We start from the raw sequence: 21,001 nt of genomic DNA, 5'->3' as shown, positions 1-21,001 counted from the left end.
CACACAGGCAAAGCTCAACATTTACTTTTGAAATGATGGGAAAATAGGCATGAAATATGTTGAGGCTAAATTTTATTTTGCAAGCAGGATATTCTACACTAAGTTGTTAGGAATTAATCACACTATCATTCACATTTCAAAATGTGACGTAACTTAAACAATAAAAATGTAGATTTACCGTATGTTATTGTTGAGAGACTCTTAGCATGACTGAAATGCTCAACAATTACTTTTCATGATGGGTAGTATAAGTAACTCAGAGCTTTGGCTCTGAGAGACACCAAGAATTAACACACTTAATCTTTTTAAAGTCCATGAAATAATTTAAATTGATAGTTTAACATAAACTTTTCCCATCACTGGAGACGGGTATTTTTGTTTGTATCCCATAAAAGCCAGAAATGAAGCTAGTGAACACACAGTATCATCTGTATAGCCAATCATTCACTCACACATTTTGATGGTCTTGTCTAATTGGTTGATGAAACATGTTCAGTTTCTCAACCAGTAAGAATTTGCCACATTACTGTCTATGCACCTTAAAATAAACTTTCCATTATTCTTGCAGTGAGCACACAGTTTTTATTTTACAATATTCTTATGTTCTTGAACAAGTTTCTGAAAAGTTTACATCTTCCTATACCAAAACTGTATTTCCAATAATACTTACTTCCTATCACACTTTAGCTTTATCCTGACAAAAATTTCTCTTCTCTGTCCATCTAAGCATTAGTAAGAAGTGCATAATGCAACGAACCAAATTCAGAATTACTGCCATTCACACCTCACTCAACCTGAAGAAAACAGAGGTAGTCTGGCCTGGGATTATGAACCTAAATCCTAACTCCCCAAACTGAGAGGCAAGGCAACATCTCATGCTCCCAGAATTACGAGGAGGATGTGGAATAAACAAAGTTCAACCAACAGCACAGGAAGTGACTCTCCACATGTGGAATTATGAGAAGTCCATGATCATCGAAATGTAGAGATTGCCACACACAACCCAACCGGATAGCAAATAGTCATCTCTGAACTGGAATTACGAGGGTGCTCCTACCATACTTCTGGGAAAATCATCCAAGGATATCAGTTGGAGGGCACCCAGCTTCGATCTCTTCTCCTTGAGTACAAGCATCACTCAGGAGGAATACCCTCTGTCCACCGCTCCAGCAAAACCAGAAGTGGGAAGGACTCTCATACTCCACTAGGAGAAATGGGGGGGGGGGGGAGTCCCAAGGAACAATGCTCAGGAGAAAATGGAATAGGTGAACCATGTTCCCTATTTTGAAAAGCAAACTGACTCTGATTAATTCAATTGAAGGGTCAGCAGGGGCAAAACCCCTTTAGCTTTACTCGTGATTGTCCTCGAGTGGCAGTCCAGTAATGTATTTGTTTTTAATTGTGTACCACCCAGAAAACATACAAGGTGGTGTTATGGAACACCCCATCTCAGTAGAGCTCGTTGCTACCAGGAAAATTATTGACTTGTCCACTGGTAGCTAGTGCAGACTTGGAAATAAGCATATCCGACCAGGCAACACCCGCCACAGAGAGGGATCCAAATGATGAGAGAGTCCCTGAAAAGGAAAATACAAAAGAAACTAAACCACTCACTTTTTTTTTTAAGTTGTTAGTAAAATAAAGAAAAATAAACAATAAACTCAAGACCCACTAGAACAGGTCAAAAAGAAACCAAAAGAATATGTTGAAAATGTAGTAATAATGCTGAAGAGAAACCTGCAGTAATCATATAAGACCTTCATCATAATTTAAGAAGTAATAATGGAGAGCTTGTATACGGATCTGGTATAGAGGGCACATTGACATAGGTGGAGAAAGTCACAAGATTAAAACCACTATGGGCGATATAGTGGGGTATAAAGGCTGGAGCAAGCAAGGTATAATTCATATCAATGCTTAGATGGGCAGAGAAGAGAATCTTTTGAAAGGATAAAGCTAAAAGTGTGTTTCGGAATGGACTGTATGATATTTGATTTACCGTGGTAAATTTTTTGTTACTTGTAAAAAATACAGTCAAATCATGTACCCAACAAAGGGCTCTAGGGATAAAACATTCTCTGCCAGTTCTATTCCACAAATTTCAACATAGTACTGTCAATGCAAGAGTTGTGGGCTGTTGAACTTGCCAACCATCTGTCATGAGGAAAATAATCCCATGAACCAATATCCCTTCCTACAGACCTACACAATGTAACAAACAGTAAAGATCACACCTCTGATGACATTGGTGAAACATGTGAAACCCTGTTAAAATTCATAATGATTTCAAAGTATGTATGTGAAGGTAAATGCATTATTACAACAATGTAGATTGTATTGAACAAATTCAATTAAAATTACAGAAATCCAGCTGTAGGCACTTTACCCATACTATGCTACTCGTCCTTTATATATATATATTATATGCATTATTACTTGTCTTTTTACTGTAGAGTTATGATATTAAAAAACTCTTTGTTCAAAATACTTAGCAATATAATTCTCCCCCTCTTTTTAAATATATAAATTAACAATATCAAGGTATTTACAATTGTCATTTTACATTGTTGACAGCTTGATCAGTAGTCTATGTACACAAACATTATTATCACAGCCTTGAGCTTTTTAAAGTAATGATTACCTTGTGCATTTTTAGTTATTATTCTGTAAATGTATCATAACTTTGACCTTTTCTTGTGTGGCCATAATCATACAGCTTTTTCAATATCCAAAGTGATAAAAACAGATATAATGCCATAGAATTATAAACTTATAATAACCTTTTCAGAATGAAAATAAAACTGTACAATAATTTTAATCAAATGCATGCTGGTGCAAAAATAACTTCAAATTTATAAATTACTGCATTTACCAAGTAATTTCTTTTTCACAGATCGTGCTGGTCTTAAAGAAGTACTTGATATTCAACGTCTCAATCAAGCCATCTTAAAGTCACTGAGATTTGAGCTGGACCGCACACACAAGCTACCTTACAAGGGGGATGTCAGTGTATTGGATTCTCTCCTGGCCAAAATTCCGACTCTCAGAGAAATGAACATACTGCATATGGATGCCTTAGCAAAGTTTAAACAGAGTTATCCACACCAAGAATTCCCTGCTTTGCATAAAGAGCTTTTCCCAGTTGATATCTAACCATCATTTCCTGTTTCTCTTTGACTGACTGTCATGGCTAATCTAATTGATACCCAAGACCTAAAAGCTCTTGAATTAAAAGGCCAGTTGGAACAGACAGCACTTTGAACTAACTGTCTATACCAAGAAGGGGTTAAGCCTATCTATGTCAGCATTAAACTGTAGAGAAGATCATTCCTAAACCTTTTGAGTTCTCCCTCTGTTGGATGTGGAGAGAACTTTTAACTTGGACTCAACTATAGGTAGAATGGAGGTGTAAACTGAAAGTGAGCTTCAATATCTACACTTCTAAGAAAAAAAAAACTTGTTTGTTAGGAAGTGTGATATATATTAAGGTTTGATGGAAATCTTCTCTGAATAAGATGTTAAGTTTATGGAATGAGATATTGTATTAGAAATGTATAACATGTAAATTATAGTTAGATGATTTTTGAAATACGTTTATGGATGCAGCCAAACCTACACAAACTTTTCACCAAGGAACCATAGTGGCCACAGAGGCAGAAAGTTGTGTTTCCTCAGATTGTTACATAGAGCAAGATACTGCCACAATAGTTTCTCATGTGGGGGTGGACTGGTAGATCTTAGACAACACATTCAGCTCACTTATTTATGATGCACACATTCATTATTAATGTTGTTTGTAAATTGTTTTATAAAGTTTACCTTAAGTTTTGAAGACTTACTTTAAATCTCGTACTCATCTTCATCATCATCAGGTACTTGTATGGCCCCTTGTATCTTGGTTTGAAGTGGGAACACCAAGGGGTTTTTAGCTGTAGCTCAGGGCACACCTGATTAAACATTGTATCTGCTTACAGATTAAAATATTGAATGTTGTTTACAAATCCTCAGGGGATCTCAAATTATTTTTCATTTTATCACTTATCAGAATAATCTGCTGTGCTCTTGTACTCAGTTCTGTAATAAAGTTGTTTGGGAGTACTGCAGTTTTTATGAGAGAAAAAAAGAAGAGGGTTCTTCCATTAGGGCAAACGGATGCACTGTACGACAGAAAGGTTATTTGCTTCCTTACCACAACTAAATTATATTTTACATAGATGAAGCCACAAAAGGGTTCATAGATTGTTAAAAAATAAAGTTGTCCCAAGAGGACAAGGAAAAGAATGTCGTAGGAAAGGAATAGTGTCTACCTCGCATCTGGGTTGAGAGCAGCATTATAGTGCAATCACTGCCACTTCCTGCTTCATTTCCACAACTTCTATTAATTAAGTTGTGAGTAACTTTCAGATTATGGTCAAGGATATTTTCCATGAGTCCATACTGTTTTGGAGTAACCTAGTTGGCATGGTCAGTTATTTATTACAGCCTTCTGAACTGTGCATAGTAGGGTAGTTTTACATCTATCCCATATAAATATTACTTTGACCACTAGTGTGATACAGGCGTTGAACATAAGACATATTTTTGTAGAGTTTTAATGGTCAGATTTTAAAGGTATCTTGTTATTTGTTGCTGGTGAGAGACTTTTTACTTGAGTTGTCCACAGGCACCTGGAAAGTTTGTGATCCACTGCTTGAGCTTTGCAGGTGCTTGTGTTAAGTATGTAGCAACTTATTAAATGGTTATTGTCAGGTTATAGCCATGGCTGGGTGACGGTGTTATTAATGTTGTTTCCATTAATAAGAATGAACTGCCCTATTAATGTATATTTTGTGTAAATTCTCTTTTTTTGCATTCGTCCACATTTTAACTGGTATTTTATTATTTCATGTTTCCGTTTTGACATTTAAGCATTTTTAAGCACCTACATACACTGCAGTAAATTTTTTATTTGAATATTATTACAAATTTTTAATACTACAGTGCAACATATCTGAAATTATACTCCAAAAAATTTTTCTGCACCTGCATAAACAAGTGGATGATTACCTATAGGAAGTAATTAAGATTAGGCTTCAGAAAAAGGTAACCAGGATAACGATGAACAAATTTGTTTTGTACATAACTCTTCATGGGAAGATGAGCTTTCCAATTACTACACAGTGGAATATATAGCCCAGATTAAAAATCTTTAATTCAGTTTTCTTTTAAAGCTAATACTGTATTGTTATAATTACAATATTTTCATGGAAGCCATCATGGTGGAAAAAATTGAAGAAAAAAATTATCAAATGTAACATAAATAAAATTTTGATGGTAATGGGAAATATTATATCTGACTGTTTTGTAAGAAACCTTCAAGATGACATATTTGTAGTCACTTATAGGTTGTAGAAAGTACAAACTACATTCTTCAGGCTACTTATATTAAGGAGTATGGGAGGTTCCCACAGAGGGCGCAGTGAAATAGAGAAATACAGGACAGAGATTAGCTACGTGCCTTCATGCCCGTTTATAGCATAGAAAGACTTTTGACGTTATTCATTCTAGTGCCAATATCTTTTTACAATTTAAGTAATTATTTGCTGTTTGTAATTACAGTGAAAAACACTGAATTTTATTATCATAGCTTGTGAAGTAATTGGTAAATGACAGTTTGTTTTAAGCAAGAATTTCACGTATATGTATAAAAAAAAATTAATACACTGAACCCACTGTGGGATTACCCGAATGTAGCTCAATTTGAATACTGACTTCATCATTGCCATGAAACTAACAAATGTGTTTATTAACTTGAATATACTTGGGTGGACTTTTTTTTTTATGTTTGATGGTTTGATCTGTTCTGTCCTTCATTGGGGGCTTCACCAGAAATGGAATATGAAATAAAATCGTTATAAGAAGATTACTGAATCCCTGTGTTTTTGATTTAATTCTATTTATTATAAGTCACACAATTACAAGACATTCTAAAATTTGTTCTATCAAATACTCAAGGAAAAAACTTGGTTAATTATTATATATTACTATAGAAATAAAAATTAGGTCCAAGTTTCTCATATATGTTTCTATTTTATAAACTTTACCTACAAAGGATGATTGGTATAATTATTTAAAAATATATATCCCGAATTAAAACGTTTTTCAAAAAGTATGTTAAAAATATAGCATCTCACCTTGAATTTATTCACATTTTATGAAATGTATGAAGTAATCTTAATATCAAAAATTGCTTTCTTTCATAAGTTTTAAAATTACAAATAAGTTTTTGAAGAAAACTCAGTTAAAAAAATACAGACTAATAATACTTTACAGTTTTCAAAATTAAGATGATGAGCAGAAGTCAAATGACTACCAAGGTTAAGATGAACACGTTCTGAGAAAGGGCCATTTTCAGGAATTTGCTGCTACCACACTAGAAATACATATTCAGATCATACAGAATAAATAAGTATTGTAATTAAAGTGATGTATACACTCATGAGAAATTAACTTACCACTCATATTTACTAGTACAAAAATTATTCATATATATATATATATTAAAATGTGCTCTTAGATTAAAACACAAGTTTCTAAACAAAACATTTTAAAGAACATTTTGAACATGAGTAAAACAGTAATACTTCTTAATTTATACACTTTCTATCCATATTACATGACAAAACATTTTAAAAATACAAACACGATTTGACCAGAGATAAATGTTGTTAGGGTTTCCGTTCAGATGTCAAAACATTTTTAACTGTCGGAATAATAATGTAACACGTATTCAATAAGTAATTATAAAGGTTCGTTAACACAGCAACCAATCAAATCTACTGTAACTGAAATTCTTCATAATCAGTTTATGGTCTTTTTATTATAAATATCAAAAACCATAAAATAACCTGATACAAGAAAGCCAAACAGACTTTTCAATGGATAGAGAACATAGATGAGAATTAAACCATAGTACTGTTGTGTCTAGAACAGAAAAGTAGAAAAAGATGAAAAATTGTTTTTGGGCATTCTAAGCAAATATATAACAGATGTAAAAAAAAAGAAGAAAAAAATTAAATCATGGTTCTAGAAGATGATGGTTTGAGAAGAAGCTGACTTCTTCCTCTGGGTAGAGAAAAGTATATTATTTTTAAAGCCTTCCTAACAAAATGTGACCTAGAAGTATTATAAAGGGTTATTATTGCCAGGATTAACATGTATATGATCCATTTTAGTTATTTATGAAGCATGTCTATTAAATGTTCCTTAATATGAATTACAACTAAATGTGAAGTTTTACCTACAAAAAAAATTTTAAATTTGGAAAAGTTCATTGAATAAAATAAGATTATAAGACTGACAAGTAATCGACTGTCATACATCATCTTACTGTGATGAGTAGAGGTGTTACACTGATGGATTTGTTCACAAATGTCAACTTTGAAACTGTGTGAACCTATATTAAAATATAAAGGAACACAAGAAGTATATTTAAAAGCAACCAATCAATCACATTTTTTTACTCTTTTTTTTAAAGACCAATGGAGGCTTAAAATAAAAACTGGATTGAAGGATGAGTGGAGAGAATAGAAAAACTTCTTTTTTTGAAAATTCATTAAGCTGTTCAGTTCCAAGAAAATAAAAAGTAGAAAATAAAACTCTGGCTAATTACATCATGAATCACAGCTGAAATATCAGTAGTGACTGCTTTCAATATCTGTTTATTGAAAAAAAATATTAGAGAATCTTTAACTTCAAGCTTTATAAAGTTGATCAAACTTCTTTAAGACATCATCACAGCTCAAACAGAGATTAACTCTAAAGTATGCTTTTTTTTACAGTGTTTTAATGTGAGTGCTGTTGAAGTGTAGACATTGTTATTTATCTATTGATGTAAACACATAAATATTTCCAACAGTAAATTTAGACCTAGATGACTAATTACCCATCAAATAAGTGAAAGTTTGTTGTTTTCTTGGTGCAAAGCTACACAACGGCAACCTGCACTCTCTCTATCACAGGGAAGCAAACCCTGGATTTTAGCATTGTAAATCCGTAAATTTACAGCTAACCCATCAGGGTTAAAAATGAAAGGCAAAGGATAGAAACTACTCGAATGTTATTGAATGAGTGGGACCCATGTGTCTAGACAATAAAAATGTCATTAATAAATGCAAGCCCCAGTGGTTTTATTGCTATGATCTCAATAATGGCATGTTCAATGATTCTGACAAACAAATTTCCATAATTAGGGATAATCTCTTTGACTATACTGGTATTCTTATATGTCATTTTGCAATGTGATGTTAGTATAAGAGGTTACTATGTCAATAGTTTCAAGTAAGATAATTTCTGGAAGTACATTGGTTAAATTGTGTTGAATAAATATGTGACATCCTACAATAAATATGAGACATCCTACAATAAATATGTGACATCCTACAGTTTCTCAGAAAAAAAGAAACCTTGTAAAAGAATCAAGAGAACATGCTAAAGAATTAAAATGAAAATGGACATAATTTTATATCTTCTCTGTTAAAATTATTCCTAGTACTATAGAAAGATCAAGATTCCTCTCCTTATGTATCTTTGAAAGAACATCAGTAGATATATATGGTTCATCAGAGATTTAAGCATGGTCGTCTGCAGAAATTTTTCCGGGGGGGGTAGTGTGAAGTTGTGAATTGAATAAAGAAAGAATTATGTGTTTCATTTTCCAGGTGGGGGCAAGTGGAGTTAAGTATATCTGAATCAATTCACTTACATAATTTAAGTACTTAGTTTAGGCAACTTTCTGTGGGATCAGAAGAAAAGTTGGTAATAAGCACTTCCTGAAATTGGCCTAATGTTACTTTAGTATAGTGTCCAACACATAAAATAAAGAACCTTTACCAACTGGTTTAATAACACTGTAGTTACCATTCTGAAGTTTCATTGGAGCTTTTTCTAGGGCATTCTGAAAATTAGGACCATGTTTTCTTTTAATTGTTTGTTTAGTTCTTTATCTTTGCTTTTTTATATTTTGTTATTATATTTAATCAAAATGTCTCAGAATATCTTCTTCCTAGCTTATGTTTCTTATTTGTCCTGGACACACCAGTACTCTGGTTTAATTATCTTACACGACCTCCACTCTTTCACACTGCATTCAACAATTTTTTACCAATGATTCCTGTACTGCCTTGACTAATACACTGATAGTTTATTAATTTTTTGCTGATAAAATAGAAATTCTTTTATTTTAGAAGAATCTAAGCTCAAAGTTCATTATAAGTAATCTTGCATTACATTTTCTAGGTTAATTTTTATTTCTGATCTGTGTCGGTAGCTTGCTTTGATCAGAAGTTATTGATAATTAACTAAAGATACCTTTTCCACCATTACTATTAATGTTTTAGTATATATTACTTAAAGACAGCAAAGAAAATAATACCTGCATGTTTGAATATAAACAATTAATAACATTCATGCTAATTTTTTTTGAATTTCTAAACATGAAAAACTTATGCATTTTAAATCATTGTTTTCCACATTATTTATAAAATAAGACAGTGATCAATCGATAAAAACTACATTTGATGTTAGCTCTGTTATACTTGCATTTGAAAATTGTAACTGATTAGATGCAGATCAGTTATTAAAAAAAAGTTTAACTGTATGAAGGTATGTTATACAAAACAAATTTAGATAAGTCAGCTCACCAGTGTTTCTTTCTTTGTTGAAATTTACACAGAACTATTCAAGGGCTACTTGCACTAGCCATCCATAATTTTTATATTCAGAGGGATTTAACCATCTCTTTATAATGCACCCTAAGTGCAAAGTCGGTATGTTAACCACTGGTTTGCTCTCAGTCTGCCCTCAAAATAACACCAGAATATGCTTAATATTAATATCAGAACAATAGTTTGTATTCTTCTTGGTTAGTGATATTTTTACTAGAATACAATGTTTATGTATGATGCATCACTGCTACTTTAAATTTGCAAATAAAAACCTAGGTAAGTATATTTCTCCAAGAAAAATGACAATCTTTAAATGTGCTATTTATTAGTGTCTACTATGTTTGTGTTAATAGTTCTTCAAGTGTTTTCATACCATTTTTTTGCACTTTATGTTACTGTCAACATATTAACTAAATACACCTAATACATGTTCTTGTGCAAACTTAGTATTGAACAGATTGATCCTGTAATTTTTCTTTCAGTTTAGATAGCTCTTTCACATAAAGTTGTTCAGCCACATTTTAACTATGTCAAATTTTGTCATATCTTGTAGCTGCTTCTGTATTTAATTTATTTATATCATTTTATAGTTTCTATTCCTTCCTATGACCTACTTGGTAGGTGTAGAAAAGTATCTAATGAAACTTGCAATTCTGTCACAAAAAAAAACTTTACACTGGAAATTAATATCCTGAGCTTTGGTCAGTGTTTAAAAAAAGCATGTGACATAGAATTTTAATTTGGCATACTCAACATTTATTTTCAGTACACAAGTTCAACAGCAGATCACTATGATCACAAATAATCGTAGTGTATCATGTTTCATACTTTGTAAAGAAAAGTTTTATTAAATTAGCTCACCTACACAAATACATATCTTGACCTTATGTTTCTCTTCTCTCTAGTTTCAAAATGACTTCTTCTGGCTCAAGAAGACCCAATTCATTATGTAAACCAAGTGGTACCTAATCAAATAAATAAACCAAAATAAACAAGAAATATGATTTAAAGAATGAACGTATCTTAGCTGTTGTGAAGATACTTATGATACTTTCACAGAAGCTGAATAATTAAAAAAACAAACTCTTTAAATAATCAGGCGAATTAGCTTAACCCTATTGCCACGGATATCCTTTACTGTGCATGACACAAGGTTTTAGTGTCTTGTATTCAAAATTTTATTAAACTATTTTTTGTTTATGTTATACCAATTAGAAAAGCATAAAGTCTTAGCTAATAATCTATATTTTAATAGTATTCAAGTCTTAAGTTCTTAATTCCACAAGGCAATATTTAAAAAAAATCCTGACTTTCCACTTGTGTGACCCACATGATACATTTTCTCTTAGCTTGTCATCATCCCTATTTTATCCATCACCCCTCAAAAAAAGTACGAAATTAAACATAAATTACTCTGTAAAATTGTCATTGCTCATACAAACCATAATTTTTATAGTCTTCACTTAGCTTGTAATCATCCTTATTTTATCCATCCCCCCTCAAAAAAGTATGAAATTAAACACAAATTACTCTCTATAAAAACTTTATTACTCAGACAAACCCTAATTTTTATAGTCTTCAATTTTGTTTGGTTACAGAGCTATCGATTAGAAAATCAGACCCCTCCTGCCATACCCACCTGTCACATCCTCTCTTTCAGAATTTGTTGATAGCTCTCTCTTACATTTCATTATGTATTACCTATAACCAATAGAAAGTCAAGGTTTTCATCTATCAACCGACGTATTGTATAACATTATGTTCTGAACAGTTAGATGTCAGATTCACTCAGAGTACCAACATTGTTCTCATGAGAAAGTTAATGACTAGCTTGGATGAATTTGTAACGACTCTTGTCGCAAAGTTAGAAAGCGAGAAAAATTTTGAGAGGTAAGGGAATATATCTACTTTTTGCATATTATTAAAATGTAAACAGGGATCCTTTTAGGTTTGTTAGGAATAGATTAGGTAAAATAAATAATAATAATATTAGAATAAAAATGTTTCACGAGGCACACGCAAGCAGCTCATAGGTAATGTAATTCGTTAGCGTAACATGAGCTGCAAATTCTCCGAGTGATTTACAACTTATACTGGCACAGATAGTAGTTAGACACTGTTCAAAGGGGCAATAAACAATAAAATTTAATAATAAATAAATGTATACTGTTACAAACTTACAGTTACTTAGGATAAACGATTCTAGACAAACAAAAAGGTAATTTAGGTTTATTTAATTTTTTTTTTTTTATGGTTACAAGGTTGGTCGATTTGACCAATCCCGTTTTGAGATAGGGTAGAGAAAATAACAGAAAATATAAAGTTTTACTGAAAAAAAAAAGTTTGAAATGTATGTAGGAGGTTTTAGGGATTACACAATGGAAATTGAGATATTTGAGATGAGGATAAGTATTTTTAATTTTAATATGAAAATTAATTTGCATATGGACTCTTCAAAACAAATACTCAATACATTCATGGATAAACCATTATTTTATTTTATTAAAAATACTTTACTAAAAATATGATTTTTTGTATGTGAAAGACTTATAATATTAACTGAAAGACTGCCAATATTGAAAGTCAGAAGTGTTAAATCTAAAGACTTTTAAACGAGTACAAAGAAGTCGCATGGTCAATCAAATTGATTGAGCCCATGTTGAGAGAGTTCACACAACACCAAAAAAAAATCAAGGTGTTTTATGAAAATTTTCTATAAATTGAAAAAATCAATTAGCTATGCTATAAGCATTTTCACCATTATATGTTATGGTAGGGTGAAAAACTAGCTATTACTTCATAGATATAAGAGCTCTCTCTTTTGGCATATATAGTTTTTCTGACCTTTGTTTCTTTGCATCTGGAAAACTTAACACCAGTCAAAATCTTCAAAAGACAAATCTTTAGTACTAGCTGAGCAAATCGCATTCCAATACAGTTCCGTGGCCCTGCACCAAATGGAAAATAGGTATACGGCAAAATTGAATCTTTGTTCTCTGGTAAAAACCTATAAATATATAAAGTAGATGTTTGAAACAACCATAAGTAACAGTCAAAAAAATTTGAATTTATAAGAGTTAACATTTTAATTTTTTACTGTTAACCCATATATTTTCAGAAAATACAAATGAAGATAGAAATTTGAAAAAATTGATAGTGGATGGAGAAAGGAATATAAAAGAAACATATTAAAACTGTTCTAAAATTAAATATTTATTATAAAGGTTTTAAAGATAAATAAAATTGTATCATTTGCAGAATACATAGAAATCCAGATTTAAACTAATTATTTTACAATGCCATGAAATCAAAATGTTTCACTCCAACACAAAGTCTCACAAACCAGTAACAAGTTGCTAATGTATTTCTTCATTTGGAGTATGATTTCCACTTTCTTTAGCCTTCAGCTAGCTCCATATTAGAATTACAATTAATGTGAGCCAGAGGTTTTGCCAGTGAAACTACATAGGTCCAAATATCATACTCATTTTTACAATTAATATTATACCTTTATGGACTAAAGTTCCACTTATTTTCAAGTTTTACTAGGTACACAAACATACAAATTAAATACCTAGATCAGTTAAAAATTCACTGACTGTATTTGAAATATTAGACCTCTAGATTAACTCATAACGCTTAAAAAATAAAAAGATGTATCAACAAACTCTAAACATCACTCAATAAGTTTATACTGTAGCTTTTTCTTCCTAACATTTTTTCAAGTATGAAAAACCAAAAGATCAATATTTCACAGTGTGAAATAAAACTATAAACATACAAGAATTGCTATGCTGGAAACAAAAGAAAATTAAACAAAAACATCAAATATCTTCATTTTAGCATTTCTTTTCTTCAACTAAATGTAACCTTATGTACATAATGGGATTAACAGCCAGGTCAAAGATAATTTATATTTTGGGCATAACTGTCCCTAATTTTGAACTGCCGATCAGAGACAAAAAAACTAGTCAGTACCAGCTTCCACGATTGGTTGTTTGTTTTTATAGCAAAGCCACCTTGGGCTATCTGCTGTGTCCACCACAGGGAATCAAACCCCAGATTTTAGCATTGTAAGTCTCTAGTCTTACTGCTGTCCCACTGGGGGACTTTTCCCTATGAAATGACTAATCTTAACTGAATAGTGAGCTTGATTACTAATCTTTGAATTCACTCACAACTGAGATTGCAAAACCCCAAAAGCTTTAGATCCCCAGTCCAATGACTAACCACTAGGTCATTCTCTGCTGACCTTAATATACTGATTATATCTGTAATCAACATTCTTATCAAATCTGAAAGCCAAAACTCAAGCACTTTTGAAAGGTAGACCTTTCTTCATCAGGAGCAAAATGGTTGGCCCTGATGAAGATAGCTCCACCTTTTGAAAGTGCTTATCTTATAAGTTTTCATATTTTTTACTTTAATTGACTTTTTGAACCTACATATTTTCCTAACATCATGAACAACAGCAAAAACTTATATTCAATTTCACATGATATGAACTTATTCACTTATTCATAACATTTTTTATAGAATTTAGAAGACTACACACAAAGATGAGATAAGAAGTCAGAATTTGTTTTCCTCTGCCCTAAAAAGATAACAAAATTACCATTTCTAAAATGAAAACGCTTGAAAATCTTCAGAAATGTTCTTTATTTCTCACATAATAAAGAGTTTTACATATACATAAAATTTTAATCTCAAAATTTTGTAGTTTCTAAGGCAAACAAAACCAACAACTTTTGTTTCTTTTTAAATACATTGAGATTATTAGCCGCAAATGTGCTTTCCTCCTACGATTAACTGCATAAATTTCAGTGCCATAGGTTGTGCTTTGAAACTGAATGGAAAGACTGTAATATGAGATTTAGTATCACTATATACTAGTCAATATCTATACCAAAAATTTATCATTCTGCTTTTCCTGTTGAAACATGAAACATTTGAAATGGACTCATACAAACATACTAAACTTTCTAATACCGCATGACAATAATAAATGTCTTGGTATTATTTAAGTAACATGACACAGCAAACTATTGAAAGATAAATATCAACTGATATCCAGCTATTACTAATATTCTTTAATGGTAGTTTTGTATATCATTATCTACAAATAATACAACAATGTGGTAATTTTCAATACAGTTACCTGTCTGGATTAAAAGTTTCTGGGTTGGGAAACCACTCTGGGTCATGGTGAATAGCATATATGGGATAGTGAATAATCATGTCCTTTGGAATGACTATGTCAGCATCATCTAAAACATAATCCTCGGTAGCACGTCGCTCTGAACTAAAGAAAAATACAATAATTAGCCAAAAGTAAGAAATGTACATTCACTGAAGACACATTTTCAGAAATAAAACTAAACCCTTGAAAGTTTCAAATAAAAAAAACCACTATTGAAACTTCATAACAATAAACACATCAGAAACTGGTAAATAGTATGGTATAAGAGAATATCATGTAATTATTTAATCTCAGTTTATTCTTTATTCTGAATATGTGCAGGTTTCACATAAGATCTGACCAAGGAAATCATTAAGTTGATCTTGTATCAAGTAATCTTTGTTCTTTTATTGTTCTCGAAGTAGGTAATACCAGTTACAGACCATGGAAGACATTGTTTAACATGACATTGTGTAAGAATGTGAACAGCAGTCTCCTTTGGTGGTTGTTTAGGTGATATCTAGAGGTTGTAGCCCCACCTATGTGGATTGAAAATGACCAGTCACGTGGTATTGCATGTTGCACTGGATAACTGTGAAGTTTCTTTGAAACTAAGAAACCTTGTGTTTGGTAGTCTGGTCTTGAACATCACTGAGGATAGTGTATTAAAACTTGGTCCTCAGTAGTCAGTCCAGTGATCCGTTGAAAGCAAAGGCCTGACATAAGTAAACTGGAAGTGCACACTCCATGTTTGTGTGTAGTATATTAATTAAATATTTTTTGTTTTGGTTTACATTTGTGTCTAGTTTCATTATCCTACTCATCATCGATTCAGTAAAGTAAGTGTTTTATCAGTACTCTGTAATCAACATTCTTATCAAATCTGAAAGCCAAAACTCAAGCACTTTTGAAAGGTAGACCTTTCTTCATCAGGAGCAAAATGGTTGGCCCTGATGTAGATAGGTCCACCTTTTTAAAGTGCTTATCTTATAAGTTTTCATATTTTTTACTTTAACTGACTTTTTAAACCTACATATTTTCCTAACATCATGAACAACAGCAAAAACTTATATTCAATTTCACATGGATATACCACAATAGAACCTTCCAATACACAAACCCAAAACTGACCAAAAATAGTACTTTTAAATGCAAATTACAAGCTGATTAAACAGTATCTTCCAATACACCCACTAACGGGCACACAATATTTTTTTTGAAAAAACAGCTACAATATTCAAATAGCATAAAAAATGTCAATATTCAGATAAATAAATTATACATTTAGACTTATTCAAAATCAAAACAGAAAGTTATCAAGCATACTAATTACACCTGTTATCTTTTCGTGTATGCAAAGAACACAATGTAGTACGAAGTTTCATACTCATTCTTAATAAGATTTGTGAAAGTGAAACTCAGATGGTTTGTACTCTTGGATATCTCAGTTTGATAAAGCTGTTAGCCAAAGATCCTTGGTTCAAGTCCCAGTCCCGGAATTTCTTTTCATTTATCAGCACTTTCACATACAGTGATGCATTTTAGTTTATGGTGTTAAAAACAGCTAGTTACCAGTGTTAGAGAATTTTAGTATATTTTTCTATTGAGAGCAGCAAACTATAGCATGCACAGAATGAAATATAACTATATTAAAACAGGAGATATCAGAGAGATTGCATACCCTCGCCCTGCTGCTCCTTTTCAATATTGCATTTGTAAAGTCAACTGAAGTGTACAACGCATTGCAAGAGTAAATATAACATGATCAATTGCTCAAATTTACTAACATGCCCAATATTTTGCCATAACTTCTTCAGAGAGTCACTTAGTATTCCAGGAAGTGGGGAGAAGCATAATAAATTAGGCAGGAAAAGGAAACTACACAGTTGCATAACCCATAAACAAATTATATTAAAACTGTCAGTCATTCAGTTTTAGTGAACATGAAGTAAAGGATATCGGGACACATATAATGCTTTGGAAGCTGATTATGATAATTTACAAAATTATAATGTAGTACAAATGCTTAATATGTTATGTTAAAACAAATTAAGAACTTAACCATATCATAACAGTCAATGATACCACATTTGGTCATGCTATATCTGCTGACTGTGCATGTTAAAATTCTTGCAGTGTTGTTTCCAAAGCAAAATGACACTATCGTACTGTATCATGTCCAATTTTGTGAAGAAATACACTCTATATTGAAAGTTAGAAGTACTAAATCTATAAAGACTTTAAACGAGTACAAAGAAGTCACGTGGTCAGTCAAACTGACAGAGTTCATGCTGAGAGAGTTAAGAATTCATGAATTATTGTGAGTCCACATTTTTTATTTCATATCAATATTTTACAATTATGTAAGTTTTTCTTTCACAAATGATAAATTGTATTTTTATGATAAACATCACCATTTAAATAAAAAAGGTAGCATAATTGACAATTAGTTTTGCTTTCTAATACACTGAACACGTGTTTTGTAATTAATACCTTTCTTCTTTCTATACTGGATTCTTAGTAATATGTTTTCTTTAAATTTTGTTTAAATATAATATATCGTAATCCTTAGATCCAGATGGTTCCAGCTACATAAGCAGTAATGTGGTAGTGAAAATAGATTAGACAACCTAATGTTCCCTATTAACTATTACTTCTTTAAACACTTATTCTTTATCAAATGTTGCTTTGTTGTAATTGTATTCTCGATGTTCACTTATAATTGAAGATTTGTAAATGTTTGTTCGACTGTGCAACAAACCCTAATTGACGTAGAAAGAAAACCCAATTTTCAAGACTTCACAGATGATCTTTTATGAATTTATGAACATTTCCAATAATAAGGTTTTTATACTTTAGCTACAATAATGACTGATATGTTTCTTTGGAAGCAAAACATTCTTTTATAGTGGTATTTGTTTTCAGTTTTTCAACTCAACCACCTGTAATGAACATGCCAAACCATGGCAAGTTTTTGTGTCAATGATTTTAGACAAGACATAAAACAGCCCACTTAGTTATTTCTAATAAATTTACCTTTTCAAACAAATAAATAAAAATACTAATTGTAGACAAAAAAGCATAACATGACTCATTACTTTTTTGTAACGTCAACAGCACCTATGAATATAACTTCATATCTGAAATTAACGCTATTTTATTAAAGAGTTATATTATTATAAAAAATACAGTAACAATAAACCAGTAGATCAGAAATTGAACAAAAGGATTTGTTGTACTAGCTGGACATATTTACATGCATACTTACAAAATTGCTGGTGGGTACATTCGGAGAGTCTCAGAAATAACAGCATCAAAATAATTCATTTTGCAAACAGTATCATGAAGACATTCGTTCTGTAAAATGACCAGCATTTGCAATCTTTAAATATAATGCAATGAAAAATATTAAATTCATTATAATAACATCAGGACTAAACTTTGTTCCTTTAACATTTTAAGTTCACATTTCCTGTAATACAAGTACAGAAACAATAGAATCCCTTAGTTTTTTTTAGTAAAATTATTGAACCATCTGAGAAAAAAGAACTTAAAGAATATGAAAAATACGAATAACAAAGTTTTTATTAGTGAAGCCAAAAATCATGCAAATGAGCCTGCATGTATATTATACAACTGAGGTTGCCCATTTACTCTCCTCCAAAAAATAATCGAATGAGACATAACATCTTTTGTGTACGTGTTTAACACAAATAAGGAAGAGCCAGAACCATCTGACACTTTAAATAACAATGAACACTGAAATAAATATGATGAAGCTAAAAGCTACAGTTTTGACATTCTGATGGTTTAGCAGAACAGGCAATAAAACCATGACGAACATACTCGCTAAGTTTGTTTATCCCATGGAAAAGACTGAGGTGTATACTTAATGGACATCACAATAATGTATTAATCAACAGAACAAAAGTCTACATGTTGTTCACCAAACATGCTTAAGTTTGGGTAGGAACTTCTGCTCCCTGACAATTTCATGTAGGGTTCTCACCTAGAGTGGACATCCCATAGTGTCCACAAGAATATGTGTAGTGGTTAAAGTCTACATTAATGAATGAACATGAGCTTACATGTTGGAAAGGCTGCCAAATGTCAGAAGAAATGCAACTACAAGATGGTAAAGGAACAAATGTACCAACATGTAATACGAGTCTGGCTTCAGTATATGATGGTAACACAAAAGCAGCTTGGATCTGACTGGACAAGACTGTATCTCATATTGTGTCGTGTTAATCTATCAACTTGCATATTATGGTGGTTGTGAAGCATGTGAAAGAACATGGAGAACATTAGTGTGCTGCATCTGCACATTACAGATGAACCTATAGTACATTGGCTTGACAAAAAATCAGATGTTCAGTCATGGGAAAATAAGAATGCAATTTTATGTCATGTTGATTCACCTCACGAGGAAGAAGAATGATCTGAAATTACTTCTTTGGCTGTCCACAGAGAGCCAAATAAAAAATGGTGGTGTTACAGGAATATGACAGCTCCAACAGTCATCTGAATCACTGCCAATGGCTCCTGATCGATATGACTGGAATTGATTGACTTCAGAAGTTAGAAGAGTTTGTTGATCATAAGATTATTGGGACTAAAAGAGCTTATCAACTCATGCTTTCTAAACAATCAGGCAGAGTTTCACTATAGGAAATTTCCCTCTGATATTGGATGATAGCTGCTTGATTATCGAAAGCTAAGAAATTTATGAGGTTGAAAACTAAATTCCTCTGAGTGAATGTAGATATGCAGTAGTAACATGAACATTGCACTATACTATTCTTACCAGATACAGTATACAGGATTTATTTGACAAATATATTTTAATTTAAAAGTATTTTTGCAGACACAACAACCTCATTTTACAACCTCACATTGTAAACTACACTTGTATAAACATTTTGTTTTGACAATTTGGTGTCAAAACAAATATGTATATATACCTGATTCTGTAGAGCTTCTTTGATCTCCTGTACCAGTTTTTCCTGACACTCTGGGTTAACGGCAATATTGTATAAAATAAAAGACAAAGTTAAGGAAGTCGTCTGGAAACCCACAACAAAAAACATGCAGCACTGTGATATCATCTCATCTTCTGATAGTGCTACAAATAAACACAGAAAAAGTTTATTATCAGCAAAAACGGAGAAAAATGTTGAAAATTAACTTACGAAATTTAATAAATTGATAAATAAGTAGTAAAGTAGTAACATTAATAAATGAAATAAATTCAACATTAAAATATGAAGATTTATAATAAAAAAAAAAGCTTTCTCGGTAACAATCACTAGGTGTTGTATGGGAAATTGAATGCAGTGAATACATGCTACTTAAATTAGGTCAAGCAAAATTGATTAAGTTAACACACCTATGAATGGATTCATTGTTAATCATGTGGAATAAAAATTTTGCTTTCTTAGATACATGAAATCATGCCATTAAATTGGAACCAGGGATAGAGTTTCCAAAATACACAGCTATAACTGGCTTATAAGACAGGCTTTGAACGTTATGAGTCACAGTTATGTTATCAAAATAAATGCTTTGACTCTCTAATTGCCAGTGGATGGAGTTCCCAGAAAAACATCTGTGAAGAGCACAAACTTAAAAGTACAAAGTGAAGTTTATATCGTTAATTTCTACAAGTGTGGGTGCTTGTTGAGTTAAACATTTAGCTCTGTAGAAGGATGAGTAAAAATCACAACTACATCCCTGCTGTCACCAATTAGACCACAAAAAAACATCCTTAACTAAGAATTTGGTGTGTGTGTGTGTATTTCAAGCTGGTTTGAGGGATTAGTGCGCATGCATGACGAACAAGAATTGTCCATCCTACCATGGCTACCTAAGATACTAAAGAAGCTGCAGCCAAGTTAACATAACCAGTCAGAAAGATAGAGAACAAACAATCAATAAGAATTATAATGTCAACTCTATTCATACCTCAAGATGGCACCACAGCATCCTCGGTATCTTCATAAGCATTAAGTGTTTGTTATGTATGGTATTAAAAAGAAAGAAAAAGTAAAAACTAACTTGTTTAAGAGATGAATAGTTTTAAAAAAACGGGTAAACTTAGATTTTAAAATTAAGAAGT

The 21,001-nt window shown here is 31.8% G+C and overlaps 2 protein-coding genes across 4 annotated transcripts in view; one reads left to right on the top strand and one right to left on the bottom strand.

Moving 5' to 3' along the window:
* Positions 1 to 5,916, top strand: part of LOC106462847 (probable nuclear hormone receptor HR3) — a 59,376-nt gene extending 53,460 nt beyond the window's left edge. For both annotated transcript variants that reach the window (XM_013922810.2, XM_022390242.1), the window contains exon 10: positions 2,894 to 5,916. In XM_013922810.2, coding sequence (XP_013778264.2) covers positions 2,894 to 3,153 — 260 coding nt within the window. In that variant the 3' untranslated portion in view covers positions 3,154 to 5,916. The remainder of the gene's footprint in view (positions 1 to 2,893) is intronic.
* Positions 5,917 to 5,918: 2 nt separating this feature from the next.
* LOC106462852 (cytochrome P450 3A19-like) overlaps positions 5,919 to 21,001 on the bottom strand; it is a 38,068-nt gene continuing 22,985 nt past the window's right edge. The window contains exons 8-13 of one of the 2 annotated variants that reach the window (XM_022390243.1): positions 19,848 to 20,008; positions 18,152 to 18,240; positions 14,863 to 15,006; positions 12,549 to 12,711; positions 10,566 to 10,669; positions 5,919 to 6,412 (exon numbers count right to left, since the gene is read on the bottom strand). In XM_022390243.1, coding sequence (XP_022245951.1) covers positions 10,589 to 10,669; positions 12,549 to 12,711; positions 14,863 to 15,006; positions 18,152 to 18,240; positions 19,848 to 20,008 — 638 coding nt within the window. In that variant the 3' untranslated portion in view covers positions 5,919 to 6,412; positions 10,566 to 10,588. The remainder of the gene's footprint in view (positions 6,413 to 10,565; positions 10,670 to 12,548; positions 12,712 to 14,862; positions 15,007 to 18,151; positions 18,241 to 19,847; positions 20,009 to 21,001) is intronic. The other variant, XM_013922815.2, reaches the window with a different exon arrangement.

The sequence above is a fragment of the Limulus polyphemus genome, unplaced genomic scaffold (genome assembly GCF_000517525.1).
Source record: "Limulus polyphemus unplaced genomic scaffold, Limulus_polyphemus-2.1.2 Scaffold1267, whole genome shotgun sequence".
NCBI classification, from domain to species: domain Eukaryota; kingdom Metazoa; phylum Arthropoda; class Merostomata; order Xiphosura; family Limulidae; genus Limulus; species Limulus polyphemus.
Note: the sequence above shows the minus strand (reverse complement) of the source record. Positions and strands in the feature narration are given on the sequence as shown.